This window comes from Scylla paramamosain, chromosome 31 (genome assembly GCF_035594125.1).
Source record: "Scylla paramamosain isolate STU-SP2022 chromosome 31, ASM3559412v1, whole genome shotgun sequence".
Lineage (NCBI taxonomy): Eukaryota > Metazoa > Arthropoda > Malacostraca > Decapoda > Portunidae > Scylla > Scylla paramamosain.
In genome coordinates, this window is record NC_087181.1 from 15,059,000 (window position 1) to 15,079,563 (window position 20,564).

The following is a 20,564-nucleotide window of genomic DNA, read 5'->3' on the forward strand; positions in this document are numbered from 1 at the left end:
GATTGTCATAAAGAGTGGTAGATGAATGGAATGGCCTCAGTAATCAGGTTGTTAGTGTCGAGTCATTAGGAAGCTTTAAAAGAAGATAAGACAAATTTATGGATGAGGATGGTAGGCGGAAAAAGGTAGACATGTTTTATATAGAGGCTGCCACGTGTTGGCCTGATGGCTTCTTGCAGCTTCCCTTATTTTCATATATTTCTCAGGTTTCTTACATTTAAGTTGTTTATTCTTTCTTGTGATATTATTTCTCGGTAATACATGAAAATAAATAAAATAATATAAGTAAAAATAAGTTTACCCTGAGCAGGATTCGAACCGACGACGTCTTTCTCGAGCAGCATTCATCAAGTCTGGAAAAATATCAAAATAGTGTGGTCATTTGGCCTCAAGACTCACCCTGGAGGTTTTCTGGGGCGCTGATTTGATTTGTGGGGTCCATATAGTTGTCTGGTGCGGCCATTAGGTGACGCCGCGGTGCTCCATAGGCTAAGATAGATATATCCTTCTTTTTTTTTTCTCTCTTTTTTTTCTGTGTCTAGGTGACAGGAAAATCATTCTTTCATTTTTTTTTAAGGATAATTTTGTTTAGTGTTGATGAGATGGCAATGAAAACAAGACCAGGTTAAATAGGAAGCTTTAGAAGATGAGACAAATTGGTGAATGTTGATGAAAGCATAGAAATGAATGTGTTACAAAGGATTCCCACGTGTAGGCATGCTGGCTTCCTGCAGCTTCCCTTGTGACTTGTGTCCCTGTGTTATATAATGTATCACGGCTTACAGCATCAAGGACACTGCAGATTACACCACTAGGCAGGACGAACAGGAGGACCAAGGGAAGATACGAGAAAGAGAAAGAGAAAGTCTATAGATGCACTGAAGGATGATATGCAGATGAATGTAGAAGACAAGACACAAAAACAGCAAGATGGGAAATAAAAGATCCACTGTAACAGCTTTGAATAGAAGCCCAAGATTTCATGATATAACAGAACATGCCGATACTGGCGCCTTCAGTGCCTCTTTTTATTCATCCAGTTCTGTTCTAGATGTGACCCATTACATTGAAAAGGAAATAATGATAAAATAGAACTCTGTCAACATTGACCAAACTCTTCACTTACTCCAATAGAAAATAAAATAACCAAAAAAAAAAAAAAAAAACATTTCATAACACTTCCACACAAATGAAAAAGCAAAATAATTACAAGAAACAACACTAACATATCTATTTGCTCTCACCCACAGGAGAAGCGGTGTACCTTTGCCCGGGGCCTGAGGGAGGACCTGGAGAGGCGGCTGCCACACTACCTCTCAGACTACAAGGACGGGGTGGTGGGTCACAAAACAGTCCAGAAGGTCATATCCACAACATTCTTCCTCTACTTTGCCTGCATCCTTCCCGCCATTGCTTTCGGCGTGTTGAACGACCACAACACCCAGGGCAGGATAGGTGAGAGAGAGAGAGAGAGAGAGAACTGTACTGAAATACTGGGCAGGGAAGGATAGGAGAGAGAGAGAGAGAGAGAGAGAGAGAGATTAAACTGAAATACTGACCACACACACACACACACACACACACACACACACACACACACACACACACACACACACACACACACAATATACATCAGTCAGTTAGGGTTGCTCTCCCCTTTTGTGTAATGTGAGAGAGAGAGAGAGAGAGAGAGAGAGAGAGAGAGAGAGAGAGAGAGAGAGAGAGAGAGAGAGAGTTCACTTCTAAGCATTTTGGCAAAGATCAAAGTGTAAAACAGTAAAAAAAAATGTAGTGGAGAGAGAGAGAGAGAGAGAGAGAGAGAGAGAGAGAGAGAGAGAGAGAGAGAGAGAGAGAGAGAGAGGCCATGATGTATTGAAGACAGGAGCACCTATTCTAAGCTAAGCAAATATTTACACACCAAATACTCTGCTAAACAAGAAACACTGCATCTCCCAAACAGCAATTCAACAAACACCAACATACATTCACAGCCTCCTAATTAACTCCATATTTCCAGCATGTATTGTATAGGTAACTGCAGTGTGCCTTATCTCTCCTTTCCAGATGTAAAGAAAGTTATTATAGGTCAGGTTATTGGAGGTGTGTTCTGGGGAGTCTTCTCAGGCCAGCCTCTCCTAATTCAACTCACCACAGCTCCTCTTGCCATATATATAAAAAGTAAGTGGCTTTTAAGTTTGCCTATGTGCATGCTGATTTACATAGCACACACACACACACACACACACACACACACACACACACACACACACACACACACACACACACACACACACACACACACACACACACACACACACACACACACACACACACACACACACACACATAGATAGACAGATAGATTCTTATTGACCACACAAAAATATGCATAGATTTTTATTGACCACTAAAAAAATGCACAGATATGTCAGTTTTTTAGTGATATAAGAAAAATACAGCTTCCCTCTTAGCAGTATTATCTCATTCAGGACTACAGACATAGTAAGCTTCATAAACTTGCATGTTCTTAGTTGGTATAGAGTAACCAAAGATATTATTGTGAGTTGGTAGCAAAATTATCTCTTACACTTTGATTATGAAAAAATTACCATTCTAAGCTTGATAACATCTTCTAATGCTACCCAGAATAAGATTAAAGTAATGATGTGCTACTGAAAGACTTAGGCTTGGTGCATAAGCTTGATAGTCTTCTAACAGTACCCAGAATTAGATTAAAGTAATGCTGTGTTATTGAAAGGGTCAAGGTTACGTACATAAGCTTGGTAACATCTTCTAATGGTACCCAGAATAAAATTAAAGTAATGTTGTGATATTGGAAGGGTTAAGACTTGGTGCATAACCTTGGTAAAGTCCTCTAATGGTACCCAGAATAAGATTAAAGTAATGTTGTGGTGTTGAAAAGGCAAGGTGCATGAGTTTTTTATAAGAAATTCAAGCAAAGTAAGTGATGGAGCTGTGCCAAAGGGAAGCCAGCAAGCAGTGACTGTGACAGGAGCTGAGGTTACACTCTTGGCACACTCAGCACCAGCATTCCACACTGCATTTATTTCTTTATTCTTTTTTTTTTCTGGTTGTCATTTCCTTTAATAAAAGATGGATAAAGGTAGGTAGGTTAGTAAGACAATACATATACTTACAAAATACAGGCAGTAGATGATATCAAGCACCTGTATGAGTATCAGAAAGGCACAGGTCAATATGATCACCTTACCACAAGATTCCAAGACATACAGCAATACGTTTTACACACCTGACAGAATACATACAAAATACGGACAATAGATGACATCCCACACTTGCATCAATACCAGAAAGACACAGGCAAGGCACAGACTAACAACCATCTTTACCACAACACCAGTGATATACAACACCTCCCAAACAGCCTCCACCTACTATTCACCTCTCTGGACCATCATCACCAAACACTCAAGCAGCAAAAATCAATAAAAATCAATAAAAATTTGTATGGTTCCCTTGGTTCATTGGTATTGAGTGCATTCACGTCACGCCGCAGCACAGACTGGGAGGCGGTGTGGTGGCAGTGAGGTGATGGATTAGGGCCAAGGTGTGGGGAAGGGAAGGGTGTGAGATGAAAGGGTGGCAGTAGATGAAAGGTAATACTGGGAATGACTGTCTATGAATTATGGTATTTGGCGTGCAGGAGGGGAAAGAGACAGAGAGAGAGAGAGAGAGAGAGAGAGAGAGAGAGAGATACTTGTGCCAGAATGAAGATTAGTGTTAGTTCAATTTATTTATATATATATATGTATACATATATATATATATATATATATATATATATATATATATATATATATATATATATATATATATATATATATATATATATATATATATATATATATATATATATATATATATATGTAAACTTTGTGATGTCCCAGTTAGGTTAGGTTTTTAATATTTATTGAAATTTTAAGATTCATGAGGGTAATAAATCAGATGTGTTGCTTCTCACTGTTGTTTGCCCAATATTGATTTTGCCTCTTGCCCAACACTTAAGTATTCCAGAGCATAAATTTTGCCCAGTGAGGAAAATGACCCCCTTTCACACTGCCCCATTGTCACTGGCATCTTTGTGGCCACACACACACACACACACACACACACACACACACACACACACACACACACACACACACACACACACACACACACACACACACACACACACACACACACACACACAAGAAAAATTTGAAGAAAGGACATGTTTGAATGACATAAAAGGTGCACACACACACACACACACACACACACAAGAAAAATTTAAAGAAAGGACATGTTTGAATAACATAAAAGGCACACACACACACACACACACACACACACACACACACACACACACACACACACACACACACACACACACACACACACACACACACACACACACACACACAAGAAAAAGTTGAAGAAAGGATATCTTTGAATGGCATAAAAGGTACAAACACACACACACACAAAAATAAATAAATAAAATACGTAAAAAAACATTGAGAAAAGGAGAGATGTTTGAATGTCTAAAAAAACGTACAGGTTTTCACGTAGAAGTACTGGGATCCGCAATGGACAAGGAGAAGGGATAGAGACAAGGAGTGTATATTAATGAAGGAGAGAAACAAAGAAATAGATATACAGAAACAGGAGGACAACATAATTGTAGCTGAAGCCATGAATACTAGAACTAGGTAAACACACACACACACACACACACACACACACACACTTTAGTGATAAGTATGACAAATAAACTTTAAAAGATGGGCCATTACAAGCTTGACTCAATCATGTTAAAGCACAATTAGGTAAGAACACACACACACACACACACACACACACACACACACACACACACACACACACACACACACACACACACACACACACACACACACACACACACACACACACACACACACACACACACACACACACACACACAAAGATAAAGTACATATTTCATTGCCCTATAAGACAACACTGCATATACGAGTATACAACAAACACACTACGGGCAGATTCACACAAGGCTCAATCCTATGAACCATATAAACAAACAGGGATAGTTACACACAGGTATGCTATTTCTGACAAACCTAATTACAATAGTTACATTAAAACATTTCAGATTTTACATGTTGATAAAAGTAATATGAATAGTGAATGGCCAATTATGCAGAACAATTGTGTTTCTCATTTATATTTATTAACATGAAACCTATGGTGGGAAATGAAGCTTTTGTACGTGTGTGTGTTGTCGCCATAGTTCACTGTGGAGAGAGAGAGAGAGAGAGAGAGAGAGAGAGAGAGAGAGAGAGAGAGAGAGAGAGAGAGAGAGAGAGAGAGAGAGAGAGAGTGCCTTATATTCTATACTTGTTCACTCATCTATTATTTATTCTTTTTTGGTGTTTTTTTATTTTTATTGATTTATTTAATTATATTTTCATCCATTTATTTTGTTTTTTATCTATTTCATTTTCTTTTTCTTTTCTTTTATTTATTTATTTTTCTTATTGATTCATTTTATCTTATTTTGTATTGATTTATTTCATTTTATTTTCTATTTGTTTACTCAGTTATATATGATTTTATTTATTTTATTCATTTTTTTATCTATCTACTTTATTTTATTTTCTACCCACTGTATTTATTTCATTCTATTTTTTTATTTATCTATCTTCCATGTAGAGTTGACTTCTGCATAATATGACTATTTCAACCTGGACTTCTATTTATTTCATTTTCATTTATTGACCTACTTATTAATTTACCCCCATGGACTTCAATTTATTTCATTTTCATTCACGTATTCATTTATTTATCTATTTTTTCCCCCTGTACAGTTATCTTCTACATAATATGACTATTTCAACCTGGACTTCTATTTATTTCATTTTCATTTATTTACCTATCTATCAATTTTCTCCCCTGAACTTCAATTAATTTCATTTTCATTTACGTATTAATTTATTTACCTATTTTTTCCCTCCTGTACAGTTATCTTCTACATATGTGATGACTTCAAACTGGACTTCCATGCAATGTATTGTGCGGTGGGGCTCTGGAACAGCTTTTTCCTGGTCCTGTACGCGCTGTTCGATGTCTCGCGGCTGATGCGGTGGTCGACTCGCTCCACAGAGGAGATATTTGCCCTCTTCATCTCCATCGCCTTCTGCAACGATGCATTCACCGCTGTCAGAAAAAGTAATTTTGAATATAATCGTTACTTTGCAATATCTTCTCTGTCTATTTCAGTGGTTCTCAAACTTTTTTTGTGAGCGACCCTATTTGGAACATTTCAGTCCTTTGTGATCCATAGTAAAGTAAGGAAATGTATGCAGTGATATATACACTTTATTTGTGCCCCTGTGACCCATTGTTTGAGAACCACTGGTCTACACATGTTTATCAGTGAGCTTTTTTTTTTTTTTTTTTTTAGATCCTCTTACTTGAAAAATATGTCTGTCTACTTGTTTCTCTATATATCTATCTATGTATCTATCTATCTACCAATATCTGTATTCTTTTCAACATTTTGTTTTTCTATCAATCTGTATATCTACCCATCTATCTATTTATTTACCTGTCTATCTGACACCTGTTCCCAATGACTCCCACTGAAGAATGCCATTAACAGAGTCTCCATTCACTCCTCTCCTTGCATTCTCCCCCTGCATGCCTTAATCTTCTCATTCACCTCTCCCTTTCATGTACTCTGCCACCCCTGTTTCCTTGCCTCTGGTCTCCCATGACATTCCTAACATTACTACTATTCCCATGCACAGCTTCCCAAAGAGTAATATAATGTTTGAATACATTTGATATGTTTCTGATCACAAATAACAGTAAAGCAAAGAGAGAATGTTCTTGCTTAACTACATACAGTGTGAAGTACTCATATGTGAAACTACACAACAAATGAGTAATATAATGTTTGAATGCACTGGATATCTCATTTCAGATTGCAGATAATAGTAAAATGAAGAAGAGAAATAGTGATGGATGAAGCTACACATCCAATGAATAATATAATGTTTGAATACACTTCATATCACAATAAAGCAAATAGAAGAAAGTGTCTGCTTAACTGCATATAACAAAGCATTAAGAGATAAAGCTCTTTATACCACATTTCCAATAACAATAGCAGTAAATAAAACGGAAAAAAGTGTCTGCATAACTTCATATAGCATAAAATATTGATAGATAAAGCCACACATCACTGATATCATTGCTGAACCTCCACAGACTTCAAGACCAACTACTACAGCCCATCGTGCCAGCGTGGGGCCAACGCCTCCTACCTCGGCCCCCCCTCCCCCTCAGCGTACGCAGTGACAGGCAACCAGTCGGTGTCCTACGTCACCTATCCCCCTGAACCCCACATGGAGGACCTGGAGGGCGGCAACGTCACAATCACCGTGGTGCAGAGCGTCTGTACTCGGGAGAACTCAATCCTCTACCTCCTGCTCATGTTTGGAACGCTGTGGCTGGGTGTTATGCTCTACAACTTCAACAAAACGTGAGTATGGCTTGTATTTGTGGTTTCCCTTGATTAAAACTTTGATATGTAAGTATTAGATGTATGTGTAGTTTTCCTTGATTAGAGCTTTAGTAAGACAAGTGTTTGATGTAGTTTTCTTAATTAGAACTTAAACAGGACATAAGTGTTTGGTATATAGTTCTCCTTGATTTGAACTTTAATAAAATGTAAGTGTTAGATGTAGTTCCCCTTGATTTGAAAGTTGCAGAATATTCCATCTTTATAATTCTGTGCTTCCTCAATTAGAAAGCTGTAGAATTTTCCATCTTTGTTGCCTCAAATATCTGCAGGGCCCCTCTTTTAATGTCCAGCATTGATGCTTAAAACTCTGCAGATAGCTTCAGTATCTCTCCTTGTGCCTCACTTCATGCCCTTTGTGATCCTGAAGTTTGCTTTCACTGTTTTCCTGTAGGTGATACACAGAGAGTAAAATTAATGATATCAACCAACCACTTTCTTCCAAAATTATCCTTAATATTGCAAATCTTCTTTTATTTTTTTAGAACTGGCATTTTTTTTTTTTTCCCTAGGCTAGTGTCTCTTTCACATAAACAGAAAAGTAATAAATAAATAAAAAGGCCATCTATTTGTTTCCTTTCTTGTACCCTTGAGCAGCCTCCATCACACAGGGAATAACAAACTAATGTCACCATCTTTACCTCCACCAGGCCGTACCTCAACGCCAACAAACGGGAGGTGCTGGCTGACTACGCCCTGCCCGTGGCCGTCATCGTCCTGTCCTTCATCGGCTCGTACGTTTTCCGCGACGTGAAGCGTAAGTCTCTCCTGGTTCCGTTGGTGTTGCAGTTGCTTTTCTGCCCTCCATGTCTCAGTCCCTCCATATCAAATTCACTTATCCAAGAATATCAGTCCTTTTTGGCCTCTCTTTAGGGACTGGATTTTTTTTTTTTTTTTTTTTTCATGGTTTTTGTTTTGTTGCCTTGGCCAGTGCCCCTTGTTTCGGGACATGTTCCTTGGTCGTCAGTGAATTGTGCTTGAAGTGATTTAAGTCTTGACACACCATTACCATTGCAGGAGTTCCATGATTAGTGTTGACAGGAATACAGTATGTTTACACAGAGACATTCTATATCTGTATATGCACATCTAATACGTAATGCACATCAGTACAGTAGAGAATAGCCGTAGTACATAGAAATTAAACAAGAAAACATTTAGTCTATGGTATATGCTGCTCATTTTATATCAATACAACTCCAGCATGGAATTATTAATATTTATGTCCATCATTGAGTTTTGTATGTTTATGATGCCAATATTCTTTTTTTCTATATACATAATTACAATCCTTTCATTAGACATGCATGGTAATTAGTTGTATAGATGTATGTATTTGCTTTGTAGCTATTTTAGTTTGAGAAGTTTGTCTGTTTGTGCACACTGTTTTATTGCTTTTGAATTACCATTTGTGTCTGTCTCTTGCTTGGTCTGGCCAGGCAGCAGGTGTTAGTGATGATGCTGTCTGGCCATGCTAATTGAAGTCAAGCTGTGCACATTTATACTTATTGAGCTTGTGAATCAGAGACCATAGCTTATAGATTATTTATTTTTGCCATGTTGAGGGATTTTTGTTCTCACCCCATCGGCATTGATTCTATGTTCTATTTGGTTTTGTTTTTCTCTCCTTTCAGTTAAGAATGACAGTAAGTGCCTGCCAGTCACCTCCAGTCATTCAGGCAGTCAGTTGATAAGTCACTGACTGCTGGCTCACCTTCCACCACCACCACTACCTCAACCACACCTTCAGTGTTCATTGTTTCATCAATTCCAAAATTTTGAATATTGTTACAGTGTCCAGGTTACTGATGAAAGAAATCTTCAGTCAGCCATTGTATTGTGTGTCCATGCACCATTTTTATTTGAAATGATCAATGATTTGAGGACAATCAGGGTGTGTACCCATTCTCCATACCATTGCTCACTTTTGGAACTGAATCGTTTTGTGATTTTCATGCATTTCTACAATTTATATGAAAATTTCTTTCTAGAGTTTTCATTCATTCAAGTGACATTGACTGTATTCTTTGCTCATCAGCATTTTTGTGTTGAACCTTTATTATCATTATGTACTTAGTTTCTTTTTTCTTTAAAGAATTAGTACAGTACTGTAGTCATTTCCATGGTTTTAATAATTGTTCAGTTGCCTTTTTTTTTTTTTTTTTTTTTTTTTTTGAGCCAAAATAAAAACAATCAGTGTTCTGCCTACTGCCTGCTGGCGTGCTGCTGTGCACATCAGACACAGTGCCAGAGTGGAGGCAGCTGTGTTGCTAATCCCTTTGTGCAAATATCAAAGATAGTTTGTGTTGCACTTCCTCAAAATCAATTTAAATACTTCCTTAGAGAATCTCTTTGTGTTCTTGAATCACAAAAAAAATTATCCTTAGTTATTTGTTTTTATGCTTTGTTGTGCTATAGAATATTTAATTAATGTAGTCTCTGTGTTGCTTTGTGTGTTGTCTTGTGTTGTTGGATCACATAGACAGTAAGTGACTGTGTTTAGATATTTTATGTTGATTTTTGTAGCAACTCAAAAAAGTAGTAATTTATGTGATGATTTTATAGTTACTTAGCACAAAATTTCACATGAAGTTATTAGCTAAATTATTTTTCATTTTTTCTTTAAAGCAGATTTAATTACCTTGTTTTTATACCTTGCTTATGGAATAGAATTCATACATAGATGACTTATTATTTATAATATTTGATACTACTGGAACTTTTAATCTTAGATACTTGAGTCTTCTGTCACAGGTAATTGATAACATGTTTACCAGTTATGAACACACACACCACACCATACCACACCACAAACCATACCACACCACACCACACCACACCACACCACAGCACAGCACACCACAGCACAGCACAGCACAGCACACCACAGCACACTACACTGCATTACACTACACTACACCACACCAGACCAGATCAAACAACAGTACCCCACACCACACCACACCAGACCAGACCAGACCAGACCACACCCTCACACTAACTGTGTCTCCCTTTGCCCCCCAGTGGAGCACTTCAGGTACGACAACAGCTACGACATGTTCCAGCTGCCACCGCTGTATCTTCTGCCCATACCAGCTGTATTTGCCACCATGGGCCTCGGCTTCTCCCTCTCCATGTTGTTCTTCATGGACCAGAACATTGGATCAGCCATGGTCAATAACCCCTGCAATAAGTGAGTCTAACATTGCAGTATACCTACACACTGCTTCTCATTGTTTGTTATTGAAAGAAATGATATGATGATGATCTGTCAGCACATTTGTCCTTGTCTGATGTTCCAGTGAAAGGAGGGTACCTGAGACAGGATTTACATAATGTAATTTTTCATCATACTTGTTCTCTACTTCTCACTGTTTGTCATTAAAAGAAGGGATATAATGATGTGTGTTTATGTTCACTCTTGGCTGACATTCTGAGTAAAGAAGAGTATCTGAGACAAGGTATCTGTATTATGTCTTGTCTCATTGTAGGAATAAAAATACACCAAGGTGGCATTCCCTGTTCCTTCATTCCATTCCTTCTACTTGCCTTTGACAAATATGCAAGGAATACAGCAGCATTGTTCCTCTAACCTGATAGTGATAGTGAGAAGCCCTGAGTTCAAGTTCTGGGTGTGGTGAGGCAGATGGGCAAGCCTCTTAATGTGTAGCCTCTGTTCCCCTGACAGCAAGTAGGTATGGAATGTAAGCCAACGGTTGTGACATCACTGTCTCAGTGTATAGTGTGGGAGTGGTCTCAGTCCTACCCAAAGATCAGTCACTGAGTTCTGAGTTCTTTCCATAAGGGAACAGCTTCCTGGATGGCCAGCAGATGACTGTAGGTGAATTACAGTGACAGTAATAATGATAACAGAAGGATAACGACAGGAAAGTGATGTAAGAATGAAGTAACTGATGGTGCTCCTCCTGCAGGTTGAAAAAAGGGCCAGCCTACCACCTGGACCTGCTTGTGGTGGCCTTCATGAATGGGTTCCTCTCAATCTTCTGCCTCCCCTGGATGCACGCCTGCCTCCCTCATTCCCCACTGCACGTGCGGTCTTTGGCAGATGTGGAGGAGAGAGTGGAACAGGGACATGTGTATGAAATGTAAGTTGTAACTTGTAGCATGCTTGTATTCCTCTGCTTCTGTGTGATTGTAGTGATACAGAGTAGAATTGTTTCAAGATACCTATCCTCCAAATTTGGATGATTTTTTTTTATCTTCCTTTTTGAATTGGCACCTGAGAAGGCTCTCTCTCTCTCTCTCTCTCTCTCTCTCTCTCTCTCTCTCTCTCTCTCTCTCTCTCTCTCTCTCTCTCTCTCTCTCTCTCTCTCTCTCTCTCTCTCTCTCTCTCTCTCTCTCTCTCTCTCTCTCTCTCTCTCTCTCTCTCTCTCTCTCTCTCTCTCTCTCTCTGCCCTTGGCCAGTGCCACTCTTACAAAAAATGAAAAAAAGAATGAGTAGAAAGCTTTGTACAGGAGAAAACAAATAAGAGAATGTGAAATGTAAGTTATGTATGTCCATACTGGCATAGATAGGGATACGTATCTAATTTGTATGGCCCTGTCTTATTTATTTTATTCTTATTTTATCTTATTCTATATTTATTTGGCTTATCAGTGTGAATGAGTGTAAATGTGAAAACTTTTTGAGGGAGACAGCCTTGGTATATGTATGTACATATGTATATATTTTATTTATTTTTCATATTTTTTTTTATTTATGTTCTGGTCTGCACCCCTCACAGAATCGTCAAAGTGAGAGAGACCCGCCTTACTGGACTGTTCTCTAACATCCTCATTGGACTCTCCATCTTCCTGCTGCCGTACCCTCTGGCCTACATCCCCACGGCGGTGCTGGATGGACTCTTCCTCTACATGGCCGTCACCGCACTGAACGGCAACCAAATGTTTGAGCGCATCACCCTTCTCTTCATGGAGCAGGTGAGGCCAGGGGTGATGCAGCTTGGTGACTTAATGACTGGAGTATTTACCTTAAACTTTTGATTACTACAGAGTGAACTGAGAGTAGTTTAATTATGCAGTGTTTTGAAGGAGTGTGTGGGTGTATGGATGAAGGTGCAGTTTGGTGACTTAATTAGAGACATGTTATTTTGATTTTAACTTTTGACCACAATGGAGAGGCTAGTTTAATCATGCAGTGTAGGTACAATATTCTGATAGAGTGAGTGGATGATAAGATGGAAAAAAACAACTTGATGGTTTGATGTTAATTATAACTTGTGACCGCAACAGAAAATTAATAGAGGATAATTTAATCATTCAACATAAGTGCAATATGTATTTTGAAGGAGTGAAAGGATCATAGGATGGAAGAACACCTTGGCAACTCAAATTATAGCCATGAGATGTAAACTTTTCCTTTCAGTTACACCAGAAAAAGAATAGAGACAAATTCAGTCATGTGATATGAGCAGAATATTCTCAAGGCCATTATGATTTCACAGTACAAGGGCAAAAAGGTTTTCCTCATTAGTTCACCTGCTGACAAGAACCACAAAATTAGTCATATACCATAAGACTTTGAGCAATGTGTATATGAAAACTAATCTACTGTAGCATCAAGAGTAATTGGTTTATGAGTGGATGACTGATGTAGTGGTTCATTTAAGACTTCATTCCCCCCTCCCAGGCTGCCTATCCACCCAACCATTACATCAGAAGGGTCCCGCAGCGTAAAATCCACAAGTTCACGGGTCTTCAAGTGGTACAGCTATTAGTGATGTGTTCTCTGGGTTTTGCTCCCTGGCCATACCTCAAAATGATGTTCCCTGTTGCGCTTCTGCTCCTTCTACCCATCAGGTGAGTGAGTATATGTGTGTGTGTGTGTGTGTGTGTGTGTGTGTGTGTGTGTGTGTGTGTGTGTGTGTAAGAATTTTTCAAGTTTTCATGTTTAGTGTTCTTAGAAAGCAAAATGTTAACTTCTTATTTTAGCCTACATTGTTATTTGATTTTTGCCATTAGTTACGTATTTACGAAAGGGAGAAATATAAGAGAAAAAGAGACACAACAACAAAATGATTTAATTTTACAGATAGAGACATGATTGATTTATTCATAGATAAGGAAAGTCATGAAATAAAACAACAATTCCACCCTTGCAGACACAAATTGGTCCCAATGGTGATCGAAGACAAATACTTGGCAGCCTTGGATGGGGAGCACCAATAAACAGACCAGCCACTATTACTCTGGGACCTACAAACAATAGAATCAAATGCAACAGACATGGCGAGATGAAAACGACAAAAGAATCCCTGAAACTTGAACCCTGAAAGCAGGAAACCGCATGCCTGTGATGGGAATTCCAGATGTGCGTCAATGGTAATGAGCAAGGTGGTGTGGGGAGGCGGTGTGTCGTCTCCCCGGCGCCCCAGCATGTTTGTTGACTGAGAAGATCACACCGCGCATTCCTCCACTACAGGACTGGCTCTCCTTCCCTGCAACTCTCTCCCCTCGACTCCACTCCAGGAAGGGACGGGCAAAGCAAGTCCACTGAGAAAATGAGGAAGATGCAGCATGGTGTGATCAACTGTGACATAAATCAAAAGTGTATGGATAAGTCAGGGAGGTGTTCCAGAACCTCCCGACACCGACTCACTCACTCACTCACTACCGCGGGGTTTTTATATGAAAGCATACGGGCTTGTGTGTGGCAGTAACCCCCTACCACCACCACCACCACCACCATTCCTCCCATCTTAATCCTTCCTTTTTCTCTTTTTTTCTTCTCTACAGTAGCTAGCAAACAAATGCTCCCCTCCCTTCCACCACCACCAGCCACATTCCTCTCCTCCTCCTCCTCTTTCTCCTCCTATTCCATGCAATCCTTAACCTCCTGAATATATAAAATGTCAAAAAGTTAAAAAAAAAAAGAACGTCAGATTAGCTCAAATTTTAAGCACTCACGCCCCAGACTGTTCTTCTCAGTCGCCACTACAACCACATACATAAATCTCAACTAATCAGTACTCCCGCTCCTCTCCCCGCTCCCCTTCCCCTCCTGACCCCAGAGCGCAATCACCGTAGTGAGGAGTAAGTAAGATGTAAACAGTAGTCCCGGAGTCTACTTAGCTCACTCTAGCGCATAATCAAGTTTGTACACCAAGCATTAATTAACTAAACTAACCAACTCAATAGTCTGTTTTAACTAGTTGACTAAGGTTTTTCCCGGGATGATTCTTTGGTGTGTCACTCGTTGTTGTGGGATCAGTTCAGGAATGCATGGGGCACCAAGTTGATATATGCAAAAAAAAAATGATATATATATAAATATACATATATATATATAATGATACAGTCTTGGAACACACTACACGCACACTCTCACAGATGCACATGCACCCACACCTACACATGTACACGCAGGCACATGTGAGACCAGCCCCTATGCCCCTCCCCCCCACACCTCCACACCCCCACCACTTATGGATGCAAGAGGCCTCACATTCTTCACTATTCAGTTTGCAGAAAGTATAAGAACGTAGCACTTTATAGCCTCCATTTCTAACTTGCTTCTGTTCCTTCCCATCACCCTGTCCGCTACGATTCACACTTAGTATGTTCTCCGCCTCTCCTTCCCAGCCCTCCCCGCTTCCCTCCGCGCAAGGAAGAATGACGCCCTTTCCTCTCCCTCCAGCCAGCCCCAACCACTATGCAGGTGGACCGCAGGTGTACGGGACAGGTGTAGGGGCCAGCCTCACCCCCAGTGTTGTTACCGGGCACTGAATGGCCCGACAATAATGTCAATAACTGTGTGTACAAACCGCGTCTCTATTACTCCAGAGTCTAGTTTTCATAGCCAGTGTTGAATTATATCATAGCTAATATTATGATAGAACATTATACAGTATATTTGATAAATAGCCTCTAGGTTTGTGATTACACAGCCTCAGTTATGAGCGGCAGAGTTGATGTGGCTAGCCAATGTGTGTGTTTGCGTGCATGTGTGTGTGTGTGTGTGTGTGTGTGTGTGTGTGTGTGTGTGTGTGTGTGTGTGTGTGTGCTTGTTTGTGTGTGTCTTTGTATGTGCAGACGTGCATTTCTGCATGTCCTAGCACATGAAATATTTCTGAGCTTCCATTGGTTCAGTATCTTTGTCCTTACTATAATGCTAATGTTGGTCATATGTGGTGTTCTTTTAACATTAGACTATTTCTATGCTATATGTACGTTATATCCACTTAGTGTATTTCTCTGTCAATTTATTGACTGTTTGTATTCTTTTGTGATGTAATATTTCTCTCCTCCCATCAAGCTTTTTCTCCCAATTATGTGAAAGAACACCTGCTTTGTGTGACAGTGATGTTGTATGTGATGGTAAAATGCTATGCAACATTGTTAAAAGTGTGTGTGTGTGTGTGTGTGTGTGTGTGTGTGTGTGTGTGTGTGTGTGTGTGTGTGTGTGTGTGTGTGTGTGTGTGTGTGTGTGTGTGTGATGCCTCTGTTCCTCCCAGCTTCCTGATGTCACTGCAGCACCACAGTTGTACTCCCCACACACCACAGTCTAGTCAGGCAGGCTCCTGCACTAGCTACATCTCAACTTCCACTAATGAAACCAACACCACCACCACCACCAAACCCACAGTAGTACACCTTGTCAACACCACCAATACATAACACTGCTGTATGTACTTATTGTTTCTGATGCCATCATGCCTTTCCCTCCTCCTCCTCCTCCTCCTCTTTATCCTCTTCAGTTTTCTCCTCTGTGTGTGTGTGTGTGTGTGTGTGTGTGTGTGTGTGTGTGTGTGTGTGTGTGTGTGTGTGTGTGTGTGTGTGTGTGTGTGTGTGTGTGTGTTGATTTGTTTGTGCGTGCATGCATGTACTTGTGTGTGTGTGTGTGTGTGTGTGTGTGTGTGTGTGTGTGTGTGTGTGTGTGTGTGTGTGTGTGTGCTGTGCTTAGCCACCTTGACCTGTCATCCTGAAATGCATCCTAAAGACAAACTAGAATTAATGATGCTGTAGCTTCTACATTGTAATGTAATGTCAAAACAATGCATTTGTGATCTGAAATCATTTTATGCAGATTTTACCTGGAAGAAAAGGACAGTTTGCTTTAATAGCTTGATCTACAAAAGAAATTTGAAACATCCAAATATGTAATGAATTTAGATAATTTGATGATAATATTCCTCCAGATGTTGGTTTCTTAACACATAATACATGTACTTCATCTATTCACAAATGCATCTCCCAGAATGTGAAATACTACTGGTGTTTACTTAAAATTCAGGAAAATAAGACACAAGTAGAATGCAGTCAGGACGTTGCTCTCCTTCATAGTTTACCTCCCTCTGATTTCCATCCCTCCTCCTTCACATTGTCAATATTGTTACTAAGAAGCAAAGATTTATGAATATTATATATATATATATATATATATATATATATATATATATATATATATATATATATATATATATATATATATATATATATATATATATATATATATATATATATATATATATATATATATATATATATATATATATATATATATATATATATATATATATATATATATATATATATATATATATATATATATATATATATATATATATATATATATATATATATATATACACACACACTATATGCATCTTGCAACCCCACACAAACATAGCTGGGACATGCAGTTGTAAGTGGAGTATTGTTTGTTTCTCAGCCTCTTTCCCTTCACCCCCACCATATGAATGCCCAGCCCCTCCCTGGCTCAGGTTTGTGTGGGGAAGCATGTCACTGTGGCACAGGAAAATAATGCAATTAGGGATTTGCTAAGAGTTGGTGATTGCAAGCAGTCTCTCCTCCAGTCCAGCTTCTCAGAGGAAGAAGTAACTTTACTGTTGTTGTTGTTGTTGTTGCTGTTTTGTTCTCTAGCTGCTGCAAGTTTAAAAATGAAATTAGTTATATGTCTTCACTGCCGAGACACGAGTGCAGCTGTCCGGCCAGTGCAGAGAGTCAGATTCTCTTGAGGTAGTGTTCACCTCAGCCTTAATTTGCACCATTTGCCTTTTATTTCTGGATATTCCTCCACACTTTTATGATGTAAGACTCACCATCCAGGAAGCTCTTATCAATCCTCAACATTCTGTATTACTTGATGATGCATTTGTCTTAACCTGCATGAAACCTGAGAAAATACAAAATTCGGCATGTACCTTACCAGGCCAGCAGGATGCAAACAACTCCTGTGGAAAGATAGGAATGGTGTCTTCTTCCATGAGCCAGATCTATATTATTCGCTGTGTTTCATTCAATTATTCCATTACATTGTTGACCGGGCCGGGCGTCGATGATGTGTGATGATGTGGGTTGTGAGGACGCCAGCGTGGGCAATGTGACGATGGGCCGGACGTTGCTGTGGGTGATGCAAGGATAGTTTGTACATAGTATATCAAAAAGACTAGCATGCAGTTGCTCAGGTGTTTTAAAAAAGTGTTTGTGGTCTTTAGTATGATAATCAAAGTTCATCATGCAATTTCTTATTGTTCTTTTCATTGAATTATTGGTAATGAATTAGAAAAAACAAAAAAAGGCATTGTCTGTACTACATTTCTTGCTCAAGGCAATCAAAAATGTATACTGGAAATCAAAATATCCTTTTCTAGGGCCGCTGTGGGTCATGAGTGTGTAGCACCAACGCCACCAGTTTTGTGACAATAATTAATGTTTCTAACCAGTGCCATGATTACTTGCTGTTATCTTGGTTCTCTGCGCTAGCATCCACTTAGGAACACTGGTAATACTTTTCAGGAAAAATGCTGTTAGTTTACGTTATCACTTGCTGCATTTATTCTCAAGTATATCAGAGTACTTTTATTGTGCAATATACTTCTGTGTCACTTTTGAAGCTACAGATCAGAGTTTTTAATCCAAGTGGTCAGATTAGTCTTATTTAGGATGACTACCTTAAAATGTAATTACTAATCAAATGGTAATGCTCAAACTGCTATGTCTAATAATACTGATAATGCTGATCCATACTGTAATATTCTTGCCTGTTTGTTAAAGAACTATGTATAATATAATGAAGCTGTTGGAGCATTGCAAATTTTAGCCACAAATTATTTTTATTACATAGAATTGTTTATGTTACTGTTGGTTTTTAGGGAAAGACTATAGTGTCTGCTTAAGGTATATTATGAAAAAAAAAAAGACAGTGTAGTGTGTAGGTTAGGATAGATTTCAATGTGTCTTTACTTTCATTCAGCAAGTCCATAATTTAGGCTGTTTCTTTGTTTATTCTTGCTTTCATGTTTACACTTTTCTTTTGCACAAATTATAGCCAAAAATGTTCCCCCGCGATAAAAGTGTTGTTTGAAATTTTGAAAGCTGTGTCTTTGGGAGATGATTTTTGGTCATAATTGCTTCCCCTCCACTAACAGCAATATATAAATGGCTTACATTGAGGGCTTGCTGTGGTGTTTTTAAAGAGAATTGTCTGCATACATTTTTTTTTTGAGACGAAGCCTTTATGAGGAGAGGCTGCCTGGCCCTGCCCTTAGCAACCCTTAGAAGCCACTAATAATTGTTGCCATTCTTTGATTTACCATGATGATCCAATGCCCTTTATTTTCAGAGGTTGATTTTACCCAAGTATGTATCATTATTACCATTACGTTACCATTAATTACGTAGTGTAGCTAGTTATTACTGTTACTTGTATGATAATTACTTTTATCATAATTACTAAACATGACTATTGTTATTAAAGTATATTGTTCTTATGTACAAAGTGTAAAATAAAAGTTTTACACGAAGTCTGTTTCTGGTGGAGAGAGAGAGAGAGAGAGAGAGAGAGAGAGAGAGAGAGAGAGAGAGAAGATATCCATTCCCTTTACTTGCTTCTCTGCTCTCAAAGGTATTAAAAGGTGAGTTGTCCATATGATTCTGCTGTGTGTGTATGTGTGTGTGTGTGTGTGTGTGTGTGTGTGTGTGGTAGCCAGCTTAAGCCTCATGGAAACATTGATAAATTGATCTGAAGATGGGACAGACTAGCTATAAGAAGCACACTAGGCCAGGATAGACACCAAGAATGTCATGGTATTTGTCCTTTCCTGTATGGCTCAGCTCAAGGCTAAGGAAGACAAGTGGGTGGGTGGGAAGGAGCTTTTGCCTTTACTATTATATGTCTCATTAAAAATTCAGAAATGCAGGTAATCATCAACATTCTTGTGAGGACTAGTAGTTCTTTCACTGTTCTTTTTAGAGAGAGAGAGAGAGAGAGAGAGAGAGAAATAGTTAGATTTGATTAAGAAAACAAGATCATTGAGTAAGTTTATTGTAAAACTTAACAGTAACTGATGGGGAATGAAATGCATCAGTATGATAAGAGAGCAATGGCATGTTAGTCAGAACTTCGGTGGCTCCAGCGACCATTAGACAAGAGACATGAACTGGGAATGATGAACAAAAGCAGAGAGGGGTTAGAGTGGGATGTGAGAAGGTAGGAAAGAGAGTACAGAAAAAGAGAAGGATCTGAAAGCATGGTTGGAACAGTAGAGAAGTATTTCTTAGAGACAACTGAAAGCATGATTGGGGGAATGGAGGGTTAGTTAAAGGGAACTGAGTGAAGGAGTACTTAAAGTCCCTTGAAACAATATTATGTCACCTTGAAAACTAAAGTTACTTTACAACTCTTGGAAAATAAGAAAAAGTGATTGATTGATTCTCACATACAGTAGTAGATGAATGGAACAGACTCAGTGATCACGTTTTCAGTGGTGATTCATTAGAGAACTTTAAAAAATTAGACAAACATATGGATGATAGGTGGTAATAGCTAAGCATATTTCACACATGGACTGCTATGTATAGATCTGATGCTTTTTGCAGCTTCTCTTATTATATATATATATATATATATATATATATATATATATATATATATATATATATATATATATATATATATATATATATATATATA

At 38.7% G+C, this 20,564-nt stretch overlaps 1 protein-coding gene across 5 annotated transcripts in view; it reads left to right on the forward strand.

Moving 5' to 3' along the window:
* The window catches only part of LOC135088696 (solute carrier family 4 member 11-like), a 204,083-nt gene extending 187,107 nt beyond the window's left edge, over nt 1-16,976 (forward strand). For all 5 annotated transcript variants that reach the window (XM_063983653.1, XM_063983652.1, XM_063983656.1 and 2 more), the window contains 10 exons: nt 1,251-1,455; nt 2,065-2,178; nt 6,046-6,252; nt 7,297-7,570; nt 8,260-8,366; nt 10,634-10,802; nt 11,542-11,715; nt 12,355-12,550; nt 13,260-13,429; nt 13,732-16,976. In XM_063983653.1, the coding sequence (XP_063839723.1) occupies nt 1,251-1,455; nt 2,065-2,178; nt 6,046-6,252; nt 7,297-7,570; nt 8,260-8,366; nt 10,634-10,802; nt 11,542-11,715; nt 12,355-12,550; nt 13,260-13,429; nt 13,732-13,798 (1,683 nt within the window). In that variant the 3' untranslated portion in view covers nt 13,799-16,976. The remainder of the gene's footprint in view (nt 1-1,250; nt 1,456-2,064; nt 2,179-6,045; nt 6,253-7,296; nt 7,571-8,259; nt 8,367-10,633; nt 10,803-11,541; nt 11,716-12,354; nt 12,551-13,259; nt 13,430-13,731) is intronic.
* The last annotated feature ends 3,588 nt before the right edge of the window (nt 16,977-20,564 follow it).